The following is a 19,597-nucleotide window of genomic DNA, read 5'->3' as shown; positions in this document are numbered from 1 at the left end:
GGCGGCGCGCGGCGTGGTGGGGGAGCGGCGCGGCGGTGGTGGGGGCGCGGCGGGCGCGGTGGTGGGGGCGGCGGACGCTCCCTCCCCTCCCGCCGCGCTCGCTGGCGCCGCCCCCGGCCGCAGGCCCCGCCCCCGGCGGTTGGCAGGTGGGCGGGGCGGCGCGGCGGGCTGCTCGCCCAGTCCGCCTTCAACCCCGAGCGCGTTCGCACGTCGGGCCGCGCTCCGCCACCAGCTCCCAGGCGGTCGCCACGACCGGGCCGCGGCGCGAGAGCCACCGACCACGTGACGAGTGCCGCTGACAGTGCGCGAGTGTGTGCAGTGCTGTGTTTGTGAGCCGAAGATGACATGAAGACGCTGAGTGCGCCGAGTGGCCGGGGCGTCCACACCCTGGGGGTGCGCCAAGGCCCTCCCGGCGTGGGCCTGGGGCCCGGCGTGGGCCTGGGGCCGCCCAGCACCATGCCGCAGCGGTCCCCGTTCGCCATCCAGGAGCTGCTGGGCCTGTCGGACCCGGAGGGCCCGCCGAGGAGCCCGTCAGGCGCAGGGGCGGTGTCACCCGTCACCCCCGGGGGCCCCGGCAACCCGCTGCGCGGCCCCCCGCACGGACCCGCGCACGGACCCGCGCCGCCGGGATCCTTCCCGCCGCACATGGCGCACCACCACCACATGTCCGTGGCGGGGCACATGTCCAGGATGGCGTACCTCAACGCGCAGGCCGCGGTGGCAGCCGCCTTCCTTCCCCAGCACATCAACATGGCCCACGGCACCATGGCCGCCAACCCCATGGGGCTGCACCACCGAGCTGGTCTCGAAGCGCCTCCCCCAGGTGAGACGCGGCCCCGCGCGACTTGACAGGGCGTGGGCCGCGGAAAGACGACGAGTCTTGTCTGCACTGCAGTCCGTGCCTACTTCCACCGACACGGACCTCAAACACACCCTACCCAACTCGGAGTTGAACCAAAACACCGAAACAAACTCCCCCACACGCTAAATGCTCTTGGGATTCTTGTGCATAAATAAGTATGGGCGTAGAGTGCAGCAGTAAGTTACGTACAAATTTGTACACTGGGAAAAAGATTATAAATACTTGGGCACAATACGGAGATATTGTCCCTAATTCAAGTATAACATTGCACATAGCTTTCCTATGCAAAAATATGGCAATGGTTGGAAAACCAACGTACATGAACATTAAGTGTGAGCACACCTACTGCCACCAAACCGGATTTCAAAAAAACAAAAAACAAAAAAACTCTGGACTCGGGGTTGGACCAGGGCACCAAAACACTAAACAACCTCTTCCCGCCAAGTCGTCATCATTCGACTGTTTCCCGCAGTGGCGTGGAACAAACGTCCGACAAGGACGCGCTTGTTCCATGAATCACTGTATTAAACCATCTCTTCCTGCTCCGCGCGAGCATCGGCACAGTAATGACGTTATTCCGTTTAATTGAGTAGAAGAGGCGCATTAGCGATTTGCATAATTTGCATGTAATGGAACCGTCCCTCTCGGGGGACGAAAAATAAACTCATCGCGTCCGAGGAGACGAGCGGGCCGGCGCCTGATCGCCACACCCCGTCCGCCGTCGTCACTTCCGAGTGAACGCGTCCCGGACCCCGCGTCGCGAGGCGGGGCGGTTTTCCCAGCGCGTTTGAGTCTCCCTCGGCCGCGCCGTCGACGGTTCGGCCGTAGCAAAACGAAACACCAGTCAATCCCTGTTAGACTGTTTGTCCATAACTATTGTCATATTTATGCTTGAGATCGTTACGTACAAATTTGTATATACACGGTAAAAACCGTACCTGGTTTTCCCAGGAGCTCCCAGGAAATCGCCTATGCCTTCACCATAGGCTTCCTGGGAAAACCAGGTTCTGTTTTTACTGTGTAAACTAGGTAGAATTTTAGAAATACTTCAGGACAATGAAAACATTGTCACCGAATTTACGCATCAATCTGTACGTAGCTCATAAATTCACAAATGTAGCAAAGTTATGGTGAACAAAAGTACAACAACATTTAGCACGAGCTCACAGCCTTCTCTTCCTTGCCATAGTCATTTCGTGGTGGTGTTTTTCATTCAATTTCCAACTTGCCTGGACGTTGACGTTCATGCGGTTAGTATTCGAATTCCGTCTTAGTACTTTTCATTCAAATCGCAAATTTTTGCCTAAAATAAAATAACCACGCTATTCAGCCAGAAGGTCGTGAAATTTGAAGTAGGGCGGAATGTTTGTTTACACTCCGGTTTATGAATTAAAATACACCTTTTTGGTGAGCATGGCTTCTCGGCCGGTGCATCGCGCGGTGTCGCAGCGTTGCTGTCGCGCTTTTCGAAAAAGAGTGCCGTTGATTTCTTTTTAATTGAAAATTTGTCGTAGAATCCTCGGAGAGCATGGTTTTGGAGAATTAGAGTGTTCGCTGTTATTTTTCTTAGTGTGTTTACTGGGCGTTTATTTGGGAAACAAGCGAATCCGCGAAACAGCGTACATCCGCAGTACAGACGAAGGCAATCGCTCGCGCAGATTACCTTGACAGCCACATTTCGGTAAAACTATGTGAATTCGGGGCCGGCCAGCGGCAAGGCCGACGTTTTTTCGGCGGAAAACGACCCAAATTACCTTCGTCCATTTTATCAATTATTATAATTATTATTTTTGGGTTGGCCTTCCCAAAGGTGCAGGCATGACGCGACGCGCACGTCTGCGCCGCTGTATTCAAATTCAGATGCACTTTCGGATTGCGATTCACCGCAGCCGGACGCGTTGACAGCCCACAACGCCCACCGCGATTAAAAGTGGGACTTGCAGACCCCTGCAGACTCTTCCTCTCGCACTCGTGAGGCGTCCCGCATGAGCGCGAGAGAGACAGAGCGACGAAATCAGTCTGCTGTGTGCTCGATTAACGCCGCGCAGTTTTCACCGCGAAATCATTATTATGCCCGGCGAGCCGATGGAACCACACACCTGTCGCGGACACGACAAATGTGACGTCACTCGAATTTCCAGAGGGGCTGACTGAATCGACGCAATAACAATTGTTACAATAATTTAAATTGTAATTAGTTTTTCACTTTGCCGACCGCATGCTTCAAACGTTACGAACCTTTTTTGAGCTCATGCGATATAGAAACCGTTTATTTCGTTATTCAAACACTTGCCTTGTAGATGATATTTTCTTTGAAATGTACACTGTTAAAAATGGTTGTTTTAAAACAACAACACAATAACCAACCTCGACAACGCTGTTGTTTATAAACAAGTTTTCTTGTTTTAAAACGAAAAATTCGTTGCTAATTATTTTTCTGACTTATGCTGTTTCAAAACAATATTTTGCTATCTTCAAACAACTCGGACAATCTAAGAAGTGATTACTGCGGGTCACTGGGACTTCACTAGGTCTGTGACCTAATCGGCAATCAAAATTGATGCAAATAAGGCTGTCTACTGGTTTACAACCATCTTGTTGACGAACAACGCAAGTCGTTTGTAAACAACTAAAGTCATTTGGAAACAACTTAAATCATTCAGAAAATTAGCAACATATTTACTGCTAAATTACAACTTTATTTTTAACAGTGTATGCGATAAATGCTTGGTTACAACGAGCTTCTTTTGTTTTTGTAGTTTTGTAAGGTTTTGAAAGTAGGGTGTTTTTCTCTATTTCGTGCCCACCCTTTAGGCATGAGCGAACCATCCTCGTGTGCCAAACTTTCCGCGGTTAATTTCGAATTCACCTTTGTGCAGGCCAATTACAATAAAAACGCGCGAACAAAAATAATGTAAAAATGAATTTGAGCGTCACACACATACTACGGATGCACACACGCACGAGATAAACCTGCCCTTTTCTTTGACGCACGGCGATGTCGCCCATGTCTTTGATTTGCATTCTGTCCTCTTCGGCCCTTGCGGTGCTATGCGTCCCCAAACGTCTGTCTGTCGGGGGTGGTGTGGCGAGGAGTGGTGAGGCGTGGTGTGGCAAGGCGAGGCGTGGCAAAGCGTGGCGTGGTGTGGCGTGGCGTGGCGCCTGCCCGAGGAGCGCACTGTAAGGAATTAATTAAGCACTTTGCAACTTAAGCCACAGAAACAGACGACTGGCGCTGTGCCGCCGTGGCGCGGCAGGCAGCCCAACTAGCGTACAAAGATAACGAGCCGAAAGCAACTAGGAAACTGTTTGGAGGAACGACCGGCCGGACTCCGAACTCGCGTCGCTCTGTCTCTCTCGCACTCACGGGGCGTGCCGTATGTGCGCAAGAGAGACAGAGCGACCCGTGGCACTTTTCGGGCATCAAACCCCCTGTTTCCGAAGGATCGGCGCTCTGTCTCTCTCGCACCCGTACGGAGCGTCCCGTGAGTGCGAGAGAGACAGAGCGAGACGGTCGTTCGGCGGCTGGCGGCGGCCCAGGCCTCGAATCATCATCATCAGCCCGGGCCGAGCGCACTAGCCTCTCTAGTTAGCGCGGCACTAACCTCAATTACGAGCCGCGAACGCGAGCGGGAAAAAACAACAAAAACAACGAAAAAAAAATCGAAAAAACTTTTGAAAAGTGGCGGGGCCTCGGCGGGGCAGCGCGTCGCACCGAGTGTTATTAGGCCCCGTTAATTTTACGCTCTATTGGCAATTTTCAGCTTTTTATCGACGGTGGGGGTGGCAGGGGGTGGGGGCACCGTGTAGTGGCGCAGGCTGCAGGTCCCCGGGGACGGCGGGGGCGGCGCGGGGGCGGCGCGGGGGCGGTGCGGGGGCGGCGAAAGGCTATTTGAGGCTTTTCGGAGCGACACGATACACGCGGCGCGCCAACTGAGTCCCGGGCGGCGCCGACCGAAATAAGCCGCTTCGTGAGCAGATGGAAATCAAATTCGGAAATTGGCAGGCGTGTCTCCCCTCGTAGGGGGGCTCTCTCCGGCGCCCCCGCCGCCCCGCCACGCGGAGCCCCTTCCGGGGCTGCAGCCGGGCCGGCCGGGCAGGGAGGCCCCAGATGGGGGAGCCAGATTGGCCGGCGAGGCGGGACACTCGGGGACGCGGCCGACGCGGGCAGATTGAGTCGGCATTACTCGACTTCCAGCAGACGACCAATTACTCTCCCGGATATTTCCACCTGGCGTTTTCTACTTTCGCTTTCCGACGCCCCCGCCCCCTCCCCCTTCTCCTTCCTGTCCCGCGCCCCCCGCCCCCTCCCCCGCCCGCTGGGTGTGGCGGGACTGCTGGCTTCATTCACGCCCTCGTCGTCGTCGTCGCCTCACCCGCCGAGTCGTTGTCGTCGCTCTGTCTCTCTCGCACCTGTACGGGACGCCCCATGAGTGCGAGAGAGACAGAGCGACGAGAACGACTCTCGGAATGAGTCTGGCGGCGCGCGCCGCGGCTCGTTGTTTTGGGCGCGCGGTGTCGAAATCGCCTTTTCAGGGAAAACGCGCGGCCTCGACTCGCGCAGCGCGTAGTCGCCAAGGCACGCCGAGGCGAGGGGGGAGGCTGTTGTCGAGGTGGGTGCGGGGCTCGGTTAGAAGTCTCGTTGTCACTGGATATGACAAAGTCAAGGCTGACTTTCCGTACAAAGATTGCGCCAAACTTGTTGATGACATTTGTTGTCACGCGCCGAGGCAACAAATAAGCCTGTGGTGAACTTGTAGTGAAAATTCATCAACTAATAGTGAAAATTCATCAACTAGCGATGTAAATTCTTCAGCTTGCGATAAGAATTCATCAGCTTGTGATGAAAATTTATCAGCTTGTGATGGAAATTCATCAATTTGTGATGAAAATTTATCAGCTTGTGATGAAAATTCATCAACTTGTGATGAAAATTCATCAACTTGTCATGAAAATTCATCAACTTGTGATAAAAATTCATCAAGTTAAGATGAAAATTCATCAAGCTGAGATGAAAATTCATCAAGCTGAGATAAAAATTCATCAAGCTGAGATGAAAATTCATCAATCTGACATGAAAATTCATCAACTAGTGATGAAAAATCATCAAGTCGAAGTGAAAATTCATCAAGTTGGGATGAAAGTGGTGTACTTTGACATCATGTGATAAACAATTTGTCACAGGTCCGAAGAACATGAGGACCAGCTCTTCAAACAGCAGGGGAGCTTTCAGAGTAGCTGGTAAAATTGCATTGACAACACTGGTACTTCCATCGTAAAATGCCAAGTATCATCAGCTTCAAATGTGCGACCATCTTAAATACACATTTAAATGCTTCGGGCACGAGTGGCTTCGAGTCAGCCAAAGCTTCGAACACGACAAGCTTCCGCGCGCTCGGGCGAGCTTGGGGGGGACAGCTGTGAGGCAGCGGGGGCGGCGGCCGGGGGGGCTCGGGGGGGGGCAGCTAGTCAGGCTGACGCGTGCGCTGCGGGCGGACGCAGGCGCATTGTGCGTGGGGAACACTGCACCGTGCTGCCCCGCCACTCCACGCCACGCCCACCCCGAGAGCTGCGTCCGGGACGCACAGCGGGCCGTGAGTGCGAGTGAGAGACAGCGTTCCAAACCGAACGCGGGCCGTGAGAGAGAGAGAGAGAGAGAGAGAGAGAGAGAGAGAGAGAGAGAGAGAGAGAGAGAGAGAGAGAGAGAGAGAGAGCAACAGCGCTCCGGACGTGGCGTCCTCCTCCACCAGCCTGCCTCTGGCCTGCCTCCCCCGACCCGAGCCGCTGCAGCGCGCTCTTGACTCTGTGACAGGCAACACGGCGCACACACTGAAAATTCGCTGGCTCCGTTGTTATTTTGTTTCCTCGTATTTTCCTCGTCAACAGCGCCTAATTCGCTTCCCCAGCCTCCGGGGCGGCCCCTCGTGCTTGTCCTCGGGCCTGTCTGTTTTCCCCGAGGGCTCCTCGCAGGCGATTCCGAGCCGTGGAGGCCGTGAAGGGCCTGTGGGACCCACAAGGCTCCTGGAGGATTCTGGAGGATCCTGGATGATCCTGGAGGATCCTGGGGGATCCTGGGGGATTCTGGAGGATCCTGGAGCATGCACGGGAACTGCAACAGGAAGCAATGGCCCGTACTGTGGAGAGAGAGGGGGGGGGGGACGCGGCGATGACGGTGGAGAAATGGAAGGCAACACCCTAAAAAGAGACTTCTTCTGTCGTTAGACTGTCACATTGTTTCGTCATTCATACGCCCTTGGTTCAATGAAAAACACGAGAATGACCAGTATTAGCTTATAGCGAAGAGAAAGAGATGTGGCACACATTGCCTGATTACGGGCAGGAAGTACCTGATTGCCTACCTGTGGCTTGTGCTGCTGGTTGCCTTCTTCCAGGACCCTTATTCAGTGTTGCCACAAAAATGAAATTTTCATTTTTGCTGACTTTTTCCTGACTTCCAGACCATTCTTTCACGTTTTTCTCCGACTATTTCGGGTACTTTGTCCCTGACCATTTTCAAATTTACTAACTTTTTCAGGTAAGGTTTTCCAGACGTGGCAACCCTGTTACTACTCTGCCCCTACCACCATCTCCCAGGAGTCCGCGCACGTCTGAAGACTGCTTTTGCAGACCCAAAATTTTAACCTAACCAATTTCCGCCGGGGCAATTACTTTTTCATCTCCTCGTCGTGACCTGAAACCAGAGGCCTTTACAGTGAACCAACACTGGCGTCGCCTCTCGCTTATCTCGGCCTGCAGAGCCAGTTTGCCAGTGTGCCATGGGCTCCACAAAGTACAGGGTGTCTGCGAGCGCCGAGACTGCCTCCGAGGCCCCGGCAGCGCCACGCCACGCCCCGCCACGCCTCGCCTCTCCAAAGGCCTGGACAATGCCCCTATTTACCAGGGCTAATCACAAGCCCTCTATTCACGAGTCCGCTTTTTTAAAACGAGCCTGCGCGTCGACGTCGTCGCCGTAGCCATGTTGCGAAGAGACAGAAAAGGAGACAAAAAGGGAGCAAAAAAGAAGAGTGAGGGAAAAAGGGGGAAGCTAAAAGCAGAGAGAGAGAGAGAGAGAGAGAGAGAGAGAGAGAGAGAGAGAGAGAGAGAGAGAGAGAGAGAGAGAGACCATGCGTGTCTTGCTTCGAGAGGCGTGCATAGCCGCGCGCCTGGGGCCATGCAGCCAGCCGAGCGAGGGCGCTGTACACACAGGGGCGCCTGTGAGGTAGGCATCAGGGGGTGTCGTGCAACACACTGTACACACGGGTGCACCTGTGAGGTAGGCAACGCGGGGCGCTAGTGAGGTAGGCAACGCGGGGCGCTAGTGAGGTAGGCAATGTGGTGCGCCTGTGAGGTGGGCAACGCGGGGCGCCTGTGAGGTAGGCAACGCGGGGCGCCTGTGAGGTAGGCAACGCGGGGTGCCTGCGAGATAGGCAACGCAAGGCGCCTGTGAGGTAGGCAACGCGGGGTGCCTGTGAGGTAGGCAACGCGGGGCACCCCTGCCCGGCGGGCTGGCCTACCCTGGCAGGCGTTCCGGTGAGACTCGAGAGCCGAGGGACTCAAGGGCGGCGAAGAATGCCGAGAGAGAAAAGCCCCGCAGCGTCTTAAGCCCCAGACGATTATGCGTAATCATGTGGCTGGGAGCTCAGCGCCGTCCTGCAGCCCGACTCGCTCTGTCTCTGTCGCACTCACGGGGCGGCCCGAAAGGGTGCGAGAGAGACGGAGCGACTGAATGACACTGCTTGGCGGCGCTGGCGGCCTGGAGGGGCGGGATGGCGCCGGGCATAAGCAGCTATTGAGACACGGCGCAAGCAGGTTGACACTCCGAGCAGTGCCGCCGCTCTGTCTCTCTCGCACCCATGGGCCGTCCCGTGCCGGTGCGAGAGAGACAGAGGGACGAAGCAATATTCGTAGCCCGCAAGGCGGAGCTGCCGAAAAAGAGACAGCAGAACAAAGGCTACCTGGCGGGTGTTTCTAGTCCTGCCACTTTGGTTCTAATTCTGTCGCGGCATCGCTGGCCGGCCACTCTGGCAGGCTGCGGCTCGTCACGCCTTTCTACAGTCGGAGGCGTCGTCACCGCTGGGCTTCAGTTCTTCATTTCAGGCCAAAGCAGTACCTCGTATTCCCAGGTGTCTCCTAGAGAAAATGCTACCCCCTGATCTAGATTTAATCGGATTTCACAAGTTTTCAATGACCGATTTTGCGCCCTAAATTTGCCTGTTTTGAGCCGATTTTGAGAACGATTTCAGATTTTCAGAGATTTTGGGCCCTCAAGTGGACACAGAATTTCACGAGAGGTTGTCCTCTCGCATTTATTCCAAGCGCCATGGCGTACTTTTTCATGTATGTTATTTTTCTGAGTTTTCTCTTTCTTTTTTGTGGTGTTGGTAGTGGTGGACGGGTTGGCTGCCCTGCGGGGGTGTTCACCCGAGCGAGAGGAGCTACTGTCTGTGTGCGATGGTGCTCGCCGCGCAAATCGGCGAGCCTAACCGAACGTGCGGATGTTTGGCACGTATACTCACGAACTCCCCCGCCTCGCCTTCCTTCCTTCCTTTGTTTAAAACGTTTGACCGAATATTGGGTAATTATTTTGAAATGCTAGTAACCCAAATAGTAACCACCACTACGAAAAACAAAGACTTTATCATCTGAATTTCCCTACCCTCCAAAGACAACCGACAATGCCCTCTTCCTCCTTCCATCCCGGGCCCTGTTCTCGTTTTGCCCATTTTTGCCCGTTGTGCCCCGATTGACTGTGGCTCGATACAATACGGCAGCGTTCAAGGAGCCAACGGGGCAGAAGGGGACACTTGCATGTCTGTGTGTGTGTGTCTGTGTGCAGTAGGTGCGCCCCCGTGTGTGCGACACTGTGTGCATGACATGCGAGAAGCGGGGAGGCGAAGAGGGACTTTGCGATGCCCGATTTTCGGCAGTAAATTCGTCCGACCGTGAGTTTGGAGAGTCGTTGACTGACGCGACGGGACACGGGGAAAGAGGGGAAAGGGGGGAAGGGGGGAGGGGAAGGCATGGAAGAGAAAGCGAAAAGGAGGGAGGCCGAGGATCGGGGATGGGAGGAGTGGGGGTGGACGGAGGTGGGTGTTAAAGGGTAGCAGGGGGTGCGTCGGCAACGGGTGAAGGGGAGGCGGGGAAGGGGGTGAAGGGGGCAGGGGTGAGAGGTGTGTAGCGCGGAGCAGCAGCAGCGACGTCATCCAAAGGAAAGAGGGGGAAAGGAGAGAGAGAGAGAGAGAGAGAGAGAGAGAGAGAGAGAGAGAGAGAGAGAGAAAGAAAGAGAGAGAAAGAGAGAGAGAAGTGTGTTGCGCGCGTCATGCAAAAGCGGAGACGGGGAGAAAGCAGAACGGACGAATCGGGGGGAAGTGGTGTCGTCAAGTGGCGAGCCAATTATGAAATCGCGCGCTGCAGCAGCGCCGAGTAACATAGAGTAAAACAGGCCAATTACACCTCGCGCTTCATCACGTGTCTGTGTCTGTGTGTGTGTGAGAGAGAGAGAGAGAGAGAGAGAGAGAGAGAAGAGAGAGAGAGAGAGAGAGAGAGAGAGAGAGAGAGAGAGAGAGAGGCGCGCGTGAGTGCGTCGCGTGTTTTGGTGGGTGGGAGTATCCGAGCACGATTTGACACAGAAGCACACCTCGTGAGTCGTGTCTGTATTTCGAGATCCGACGCTGCTACGGCGGTCCGCTACCCCCCGCGCCCCCGCCATGACCACGGCCTTTCCCCCTGGTTACCTCTAATTGGAAAATGTCCTCGGCATGCCCCTACAGTGCCCTACCTACAGTGCCCGACTGTGTAAGACCCAAAACACAACTGTGACTTCTTAGATTTAAAAAAAACACTCTTTTTTTAAAATTTTGACTTCACTTGTTTTTAAATTTAAAATAATAAATTCCTCGATTAAGTTTGAGTTGTTTTGTTTTTTGAATTCAAGAAAAGAAAAAGAAAATTCGAGAATTTTTCAGGTGTAGTGCCCGGCAGTGCAGTGGCCGGCAGCCAGAGAGATGCTTATCCGAGTGACCGCTGGCCCGGAAGTGGCTGTGTGATGCCCCACACCGCCCTACCTGCGCAGGGCGAGGCGAGGCACAGCCCTGGCACGGCCAGGCTGCGTCAGGTGCCCTGTGCCATTCAACGCGGCATCCCAGCGACCCTTGCGGCCCTCACCTTGCACGGACTGGCCCTGCTGGCCTGCGCGCCCTTTTTGTTCGGACTTGCTCGCCTCTCTTGTAGGGCTCAAAGGTCCGGGCGTCCGTCCGTCCACTCCGCGCGGTCTCCGCCAAAAGGCGCACACTACCCCTGTACTGAGAAATGCCGTGCAGGCATCATAGTACTTTAACAATGCAAATCAATCATACTTTCTCTAAAAGTCTGTTCGTAATGTGAAGAAAGTCGTCATAAGTTACTGAGAACCCTGCTTCATGGATACCAACCACCATGGTAATGATGTCACAACACTAAGATTAGTGTCCATAACACGAGAAAAAAGTTCAGAAGGATCTTCAGAGAGCAGGACGGGAGCTGCATGAAAAAAGCACCACGCTGTTGTAATGGCCTTTGGTCTATAGGAAAGAAATCGATCGCTCCAATCGAAAATCCAGTGGGTATAGCCACAACCAAAAGTTGGCAATCACGACCCAGCATTCGTAAAAGCTCAACTGAGCTTAGGTGTTTTTGTTTTTGCCCTTTTGCGTCTCCGGTCGTGGCTATCAGTTTAAAGTTGGAGGTACGAGAGTTTCGATTACAGCTACCGAATTGAGCCTATCGAACAAATTTAATTTTTTACAACATAAGTTCTATTTTTTTTTCTCGAGCACGCGTGGGACTACGAGAAATCCGTCCGAGCGCGGGCCGATGATCTCCAACCAGCGAGATCTCGAGACGATACCGAGTTAAACATTGTGTCCCTTTCACCTAATATGAGTTTGACTCACGACGAGCACAACGAGTCTGTCCCCTTCTGGTCTTTGGGGCAGGCCCCCCTTTTCCCACACAGTCCCTTGTCGACGGGGAATCTCGGCCGGGCTGATGTTGTTGTGAATGGTTGACACCATGTCACCGCCCCCTCGACGTGTCCCTGGCGACGCCGCCGAGGCGTGGCGCGGCGTGGCGCTCCGCTTAGCCGTCTACACCTTCAATTCCAACCCTTTGTGGGGCCGTCACTTACTTATCAGTGTGTGCCGTACCGGAGTGCTGGAGGACAAGGGACGATCTGTCGCACGCCTCGACCATGCAGTGCAGCTGGCGCGAACGGACGGGCGTCCACGAAGCGCTTCATCTCTCCCAAGCGGTCACTTGGTCACTGCTTCACACTGGAAAAAGAAAAAAAAGGTATGGGTGTAAACATTTTTTTTCGATCGGCTAAGTTCAATGGCAGCAATCGAATATTTGGCACTCACAAACGAAAGCTGGTAGGTCCATGATTGAACATTTGAGAGACGTATCACGCGTAAACGTGTGTTACGCAAGACAATAATTTTTCTATACATATGGCGAGAATGTCACAGTGCATGTCGGATCAGCGACAATAAGTTTAAAAAGCTTTAAAAAAAATCCAGTACTCATTTTGGGACCCAAGACGCGAAAAAATTCTAAAAATTTAGGGTTGCGCTTTTAAGCCTAGCTCGTACGAATTCAACCTTCATGTTGAAGGTATTTTTGGTGTAACACCAAGCACAACAAGTCGTACAAAAAAAAAAACATGAAAAGATAACACTCGGACTGTACCTAGCCTCGCGCAGGGTGGATAATGGGTATCACCTCGTTAGAGGGGAAGGCGCGGGGAACTTGATATTTATTTTGGTTGCACATCCGGGCGGGGTCGCGGGGCTCGGAAGGGGGGAGGGGGGAGGGCATTCAATGGGGAGCGTTTGACACCTGGGGCATTGTCATGGGGAAGAAAGGGAAAAAGACGCGCCAGGAGCAGAAAGAAGGAGGGAGACAGAAATAATGGAAAAAGAAAAATCCGAGGCGAAGGAAGTGTCGTCCTGTAATTAGGGTTTCTGCGTAATCAGATTAATTGCCGGTGAAAAAGGTGGTGGTGTATGAGTCACGGACGACCGACACCTCGGGGTGACGTCACGACGTTGGCTGTACCTGTTGACAGGGCGGAAAATCGAGGAAGGGGGAAATAGCGGTTGGCGTTGGAGGAATGCCACATCTGATATTGTGATCGACAGCAAAAAGTTCGGAGTGTGAGGTCAAGAATTTTCATTTCGAACGTGAAAATGAATATCAAATGCACTTTTGATTATTTGTAGCAAGCCCACCTCGCTCGGCTAAAGACAGCTCGAGGTCGAATCAAACATCGTCCACCAAAACACCAGCCATCGCTAGTCTGAAAAAAAAATCAATTGAAGAAGACCCTTGTTTTTAAATTTCAAATCTTCTGACCTCAGTTAATAAGGCAATAAACTGAATTTTTGTCATGAAGTTGAAGTTCTCCTTCACACCAAAACAAGCCAAACCGAAGTAGAGTATCTTTAGCCCGAGTTGCCGGAAGGTTCAAGGTTTTCGCGAAAAGCCGGTGCGCCCTTCCCTAAGTGCATCATCGCATCAAAAAGCGACCACGGTCGCAGCGACATCTGCAGTGGAGGTCCTGAATCATGCTCGCGTACGTGCACATGCAAAGCGCACACATGTTGAAAGGGCTGGCGGGACGGGCAAAGGAGGGGTGGGGATGCAGGGGAGGGGAAAGGCAATCAAAGAGGAGGCCGAGGAGGAGGAGTGGGAGAGAGAGGGACAGAAGGGGCGTGGCGAGGCTGCCCTGGTCTTTATTAAAGTTTACTGGAATCTAGCGTCGCAGAAATAAAAACTTGGCAAGACCCGTTTCAGAGTCCGCTAATACAGAGCCAACCAGAAAACTTCTTAAAATGTCCTGGCAAAAAAATGTGTTTGAACTTTTTTTAGGGGTGCTATTTTTGGTGGGGTTATTGAGGGTATGTCACATGTAGACCTAGACAGATCTCCTACAGGGTGAGCTATGTGCAAAAACAAAAAGGAAAGGTTGCCCTAAGGGCTCGAGGCCCAGAAAAACATTTCACTTACTCAACTTTCGTCCGTTTCGCCATATTCGACCTGCTGCTGCCCCTTTGGACATGATGTGTTAACTTTAAGGCCAAAAGAGCAGGTTTTCTCTAAGGCAAAGCAGAGAGCACGCAGGACTTTCTCAATACGAGTAACAATAGAGAAAGTTGCGGGAAAAACGGAGTTCCAATTTTTTCACGAGATAAAAGAGGCGGTGCACACTCAACATCTTATGATCGTTTTCATACGTATTACGATGGTTTTTCATCGTAAGGTACGCAAAAATTTGCACATACGTAATATGCTTAATTTTTCATCGTATGACGCATGAATTTCATCGTATTACGCATGTATATCATCGTATTACGCATGAATTTTATCGTATTTCGCATGTATATCATCGTATTACTCATGAATTTCATCGTATTACGCATGAATTTTATTGTAGTACGTATGTTCTCATTTCAACGTATGTTAAGAGGGCCCTTTAAAAGAATCTGAGGGTGTGTTGCACCGTTTAGCAATGTCTACGCAAAGTCTCTGGTGCGACCAAGGTCATTGGGCGTGGAGGCTGTAGTTGCTGGCGGTGCTGCGGGGGCTGTGGGGGTGGACACGGTGTTCTGGGGGTGGCGCGGCGGGGGCGGCGCGGCGCGGGGCGACTGGATCGAACACGCGCGAGCCGCCAGCCGCGGCGGCGGAGAGATCTCTCTGTCTCTCGCAGAAGCGACTGCAGACATTTGTTTTGGGGAGCAAAAAAAAACAACTCCAAAACGGCAGTTTGGTTGTCTTGGTGCGTGGTGGACATCAAAGAAAGTTTCGTTTGAAGGTAATTTTGGTTCGAAAACAAGAGATGTGATTTATTTTGTTACCCAAGATATCTCTATGCTTCTTTCCTTGATAGAGGGCTGAATATTAACACATCTCAAAACATTTTTTTTTAAATTTCCGACGCGAAGCATTTGCAAAAGGGAAACAAAAGGTGTCTTCCATAAGAGAAAATGTCGGTCTATTCTACGAAACTTAATGGAAGGTTGTGTCACTTCCGTAGTGATGTACCAATGTAGTTGTCGTGTCTTCCCTTTCGAAAGGCACCAAATAAAGACATACCTGGACACAAATTTCAGAGCAAGACCCCTGAGCGGCTGTAAACGCTATAATTCTAAAAATCAAAGCACTTTCAAGTGATTCTGTAGGCTTTTCCCTCGCGGGGTTGCAGCACGAGTGCGCAGGAGGCGCGCAGACTGCCACATATTCACTCGCGCACACACACACACACACACACGCACACACGGAGAGAAAACAATAAGTGAACCATGTGCCCCACTTTCCGGAGCCTCGAGGAGGAACCCCCGCTCCCGCTGTCGAGGTGGGATGTAACGCTGCGGGGGCAGAGAGCGGGCCAGGCGGCGGGTGAAGGGCATGTGGAGGGGGGAGGAGGGAGAGGAAGAGGGAGTCAAGGCGTTATTTTCACACCTCGTGCCCTCTCTCCTCTCTCTCTCTCTCTCTCTCTCTCTCTCTCTCTCTCTCTCCCTCTCTCTGTCTCGCGAGACAAAGTTGCTCCGGTCGGTGTTTTTGGACAGTTTTGGAGGAGGGGGGGGGGGGGTCTATAATTGAGGGTCTGATTTTGGCAGCGGCCGAAGCGTCCCGCCGGAAAGTTGGGCGACTGGAAAACATGGCAGAAGTGTCCGGACGCGGCGGGGCGCCGGGCGCAGTGGACGCACTAGACTGATGCGCCTCCGTCTCCCTCACGCACCTCATCAGGACGCCCCAGGAGTGCGAGAGGGACAGAGGGATCAGTCTGCTGGACGCCGAAGACGATTGGAGGATACTGCACTGCGCAGAGGGGTGAGGAGGGCCGAAAACTAGGAAACAGGAGAATCTACCCACGAACACAGACTGCTCAAAGACATCCTCCACTTCCGGGAACCTACCTACAGTAGCTCGTGACTCTTAGAACAAAATTATTTTCATATTTTGTTTGGTACATTTGTACTCAACGAATGTTGAATGAAAAGTCTTTTCGTCAGAATATAGGATTATTGAATGATTGATTAATTGATCAACTGATTGATTTTGATCGTTGCAGTATCGTACTCGTCTCTCTTCAAATTTTCCGACAGTGCCCCTTGCAAGAAAAAAATCGACCAAGTCACGCTGCCTTTCGCTTTCATCGGTCAATCCACTGAAAAAGAAGCCGCTTCTGCAGACCAAAATCCTCGAACGTGATAACGAGAGGGATGAATCGATTAATCGTCCTTGTGTTGCAATCAAGGCGACACCGCTGTAACGCTAAGTGGTTTTGCTCCTTTGCCAATCACGCGGCTGCCTGCCTGCCCTGCCAGGGCGGCGGCCTGCCGGGGCTGCCAGCCCTGCCGGGGCGGCCGGCAACACTTTCCCATTTATTTCGGCATTTCGCCTTTTGTGCGGCTCGTCCCGTGCGCCTGCTCGTGGCAGTGCCGGCAGTGCGGAGCCCGCCTCACTTCGGGGTGGCGACAAACACAACTAGTGGCGTACGTTTCCGAACGGCGCGCGGGACGTGCTGATTCGGTAATTGCGGTGGGCGTGGCGGGGGCGGGGCGGGGTGAGGTGGGAGACACGCGGCGCTGCTGTCACCGTCCGGCAGAGGCGGCTACACACACACACACAGATACACACCTACACAGACAGACAGACACACACACACTCTCTCTCTCTCTCTCTCTCTCTCTCTCTCTCACACACACACACACACATACACACACACACACACACGCAGACCGGCGCATGCCAGGCCAGGCGGCATTCAATACACACTAAAATCTTGTGAGCATTAACTTTTCCCGAGGGGTGGATCGATTAGAAGAAGTAGCGAGCACGTGTTGATAGGACGCTCGCAAACGTGTTAGTACCAACGGGTTGATGTTCTCTCATTTATGCTTATTTTCAAAACGACATTATCGGTCCGCAGACTATGTGAAAATTACACAGAAGGGTTTTATTTATTGTGAAGTAGGTTGCAGCAGAATCAAAAGGAACAGTGCAGTGTGGCATGTATAGCCGGCCGGCCCCTGTCCTTTATGCCGAGATCAGTACAGGTTGCGTTGCATCCATTCCAGGATGATCGATTTGATGATTTTCTCGGAATCTGATCTAGAGGCTTGTCCAACGACCGTAGCCGACTGTGTGTGTGTGTGTGCGCGCGCGCCTGTGTCTGAGTGTAGGGGGTCTGTGTGTGAGAGCGTGTGTTTTTGTAAAATCGTGTGAAGTCGCGTCCGCCTGGCCAGAGATCTCTAGAGTGCCGCCTCTGGCGCCGCCACAACCGTGTGTCCCGTGTGTATGTGTGTGTGCGTGTGTGTGCCCACATCCCGGCGCGTTTGGCTCCACAATGGCCGAATAAAATGCGATATTCAGAGGGATAAAACGTCGGCCTCACGTCGGCAGCGGCGGCACGGCCTGGGACGTAGTCAAAGCCACGCCGGAGTGCATGTCGGGGCGCCAGGCAGGCACCGCCAGGCAGTGCGAGGGCCCTTCCCCCTTTATGTGCGAGTGAAAGGGTGAAAGGCTGTGTGCAGCCCCTCGGCGCCGCGCGCCCCGCGTGCGCCATAGGCCGCCGTGCGCGTCGCGACGCCTTGTCTAGCAACTAGTCAAAGATAAACAACCTCGCGGTGCCCGGGTGCGCACGCGCGGGCCGGGCTGGGCCGGGGTGGGCACCGCGGTGCTCACGTTTTAAACTCGAATTAAGATGTTTTTTTTTTTTGGAGGGTTGCTGAGAAATCGCAGTGGTGGTGGTAGTAGTGGTGATGCTGCTGCTAGCTGTTGATGATGGTATAGTTCGGTGCTGCTGCTTCTGCTACTGCTGCTTCTATTGCTTCTGCAGGTGGTGGTATGATGGTGGTGGTGGTGGTTGTGCTGTGCTGCTGCTTCTACTGCTGCTGCTTCTATTGCTGCTGCTACTGCAGGTGGTGGTGGTTGTGCTGCTGCTTCTACTGCTGCTTCCACTGCTGCTGCTTCTATTGCTGCTGCTTCTTCAGAGGGTGGTGGTGGGTGGTGGTGGTGGTGGTGGTGGTGGTGGTGGTGGTGGTGGTGGTGGTGGTGCTGCTGCTTCCACTGCTGCCTGCTCCCGCTGCCGCTGCTGGAGGTGGTGGCGGCCCTTTGCGCAGCCACTTAGGCACCGCGTTGGCTCCTAATTAAAAATTTCTGTCTGGGATGAGTTTGCCGCGCTGCTCCGGTCCTGCCGCCGCGTCACACTCGCTCACACTCTCACGTCCACACATTACGATGTATGGGTGCTTTTAGGAGGCACAAAAAAACCCACTACCCAGCTTTTGCCATTTATGTCATTTCTTGGATCCAATAAAAGCCGATATGATGGACGGTTTCAAGTCTGCTCGGTGCCATAACGGTACAGGATATGAAGAAAAGTGCTGCCTCACCTTCTGCAACCCCTTCTGCAGACATCTCGACGTACATTTGACAGGCTCTCCTGCTTATATTTTCAATTTATTTTGGCATAACCGATCGAGGGATGGTTCCAAGCGACTCAAAGCTAAGATATCAGCTCCAAGGAAGTGTATATTTTGCTTCCTCTGTACTTGTCTTTCCTAACTTATTCCAACTTTATCAAAACTAACCTCTTCCTTGCATTTTTTTTTGCGGTGTGCGAAAACGTAATGCGAATGGGGCCACTCACTCTGCCAGTGTAGGGGCCGCAGTGACGTGGTAATTGCTCGTGGGTCGGATCACCGCCGCCGTGCATTCCTAATCGATGATCGGGTTTCACCGATCCTCATTGAGAAGGCCGAGCGAGGCGAGCGAGGCGCTGCGTGCCCGTCCCGCCCTTTTGTTCGGCCAATGAAACGCTCCGCCCGTTAGTCACACGAGACGCGAGACCACCACCCTGCATTGCGGTGCAGGAGACGCACAGTGGGCCAGAAGACCGGTGGAGGCGGTCAAAACCCCGGACGCGTTTTGAGCTCTAGAGTCGCTAAACGGGACTCGAACACGAAACGTGTGACCCCACCAATGGATTCCTCGTTCGGAGAGTTAAAAATTGGTAGGGTCACACGTTCCGTTATTTTTTAATCACTCATCAAACTTTCTTGTAATCTGAGTAAATTTTGTATCAAATTTTTGGGGTTCGTCATCCCCCTGCAACTACTTCGAATTAATTCATTGTTCACTCGATGTCAATATAATCTGTCGTGCCAATTTTGTCCCTCGTAACGTTCGGCTCTTCTTTCCAGGTTTCCCTCAACTGAAGTCACCCCCGTTCTCAACAGCGGGATCATGTTTACCAGGTCAGTAAAAGGGGAGTGGGGAGAGAGGGGGAGGGGGGTTCGTATTCATAACGAAAATCCACAGGTACAGCAGCGGCGCCAGAACGCCGTTTCTCTTTTTTCTGTTTTTTTTTTTTGCCTTTTTATTCCTTTTCCGCCCCGCGGGGCTCATTCTGTCGGGAACCTCTCCTTTCATTCGCGCGTTTACCGAGCGGTGACTCATCCGCCTCGGCTGTTCCGCGCGGCACTTTCGCCCAAAATCACCGCCATATCGCGAGCCGCCTGATGAGATGCTCCACAGGGCTTATTGCCTACGCACAGTGGGCCAGAAGACCAGTGGAGGCGGCCAAAATCCCAGACGCGTTTTGAGCTCCTGAGTCGCTAAATGGGACTCGAACCGAACGACCCCACCAATGGACTCCTCGTCCGGAGAGCAATCCATTGGTGGGGTCACACG

The 19,597-nt window shown here is 53.2% G+C and overlaps 1 protein-coding gene across 1 annotated transcript in view; it reads left to right on the top strand.

Moving 5' to 3' along the window:
• Positions 1–456: 456 nt before the first annotated feature.
• The window catches only part of LOC117643123 (visual system homeobox 2-like), an 86,032-nt gene continuing 66,891 nt past the window's right edge, over positions 457–19,597 (top strand). Inside the window, exons 1-2 of the mRNA XM_034381812.1 lie at positions 457–823; positions 19,108–19,161. Coding sequence (XP_034237703.1) covers positions 457–823; positions 19,108–19,161 — 421 coding nt within the window. The remainder of the gene's footprint in view (positions 824–19,107; positions 19,162–19,597) is intronic.

The sequence above is a fragment of the Thrips palmi genome, unplaced genomic scaffold (genome assembly GCF_012932325.1).
Source record: "Thrips palmi isolate BJ-2018 unplaced genomic scaffold, TpBJ-2018v1 HiC_scaffold_1, whole genome shotgun sequence".
Classification (NCBI taxonomy): Eukaryota; Metazoa; Arthropoda; class Insecta; order Thysanoptera; family Thripidae; genus Thrips; species Thrips palmi.
This window is presented reverse-complemented; position numbering and strand designations above follow the sequence as displayed.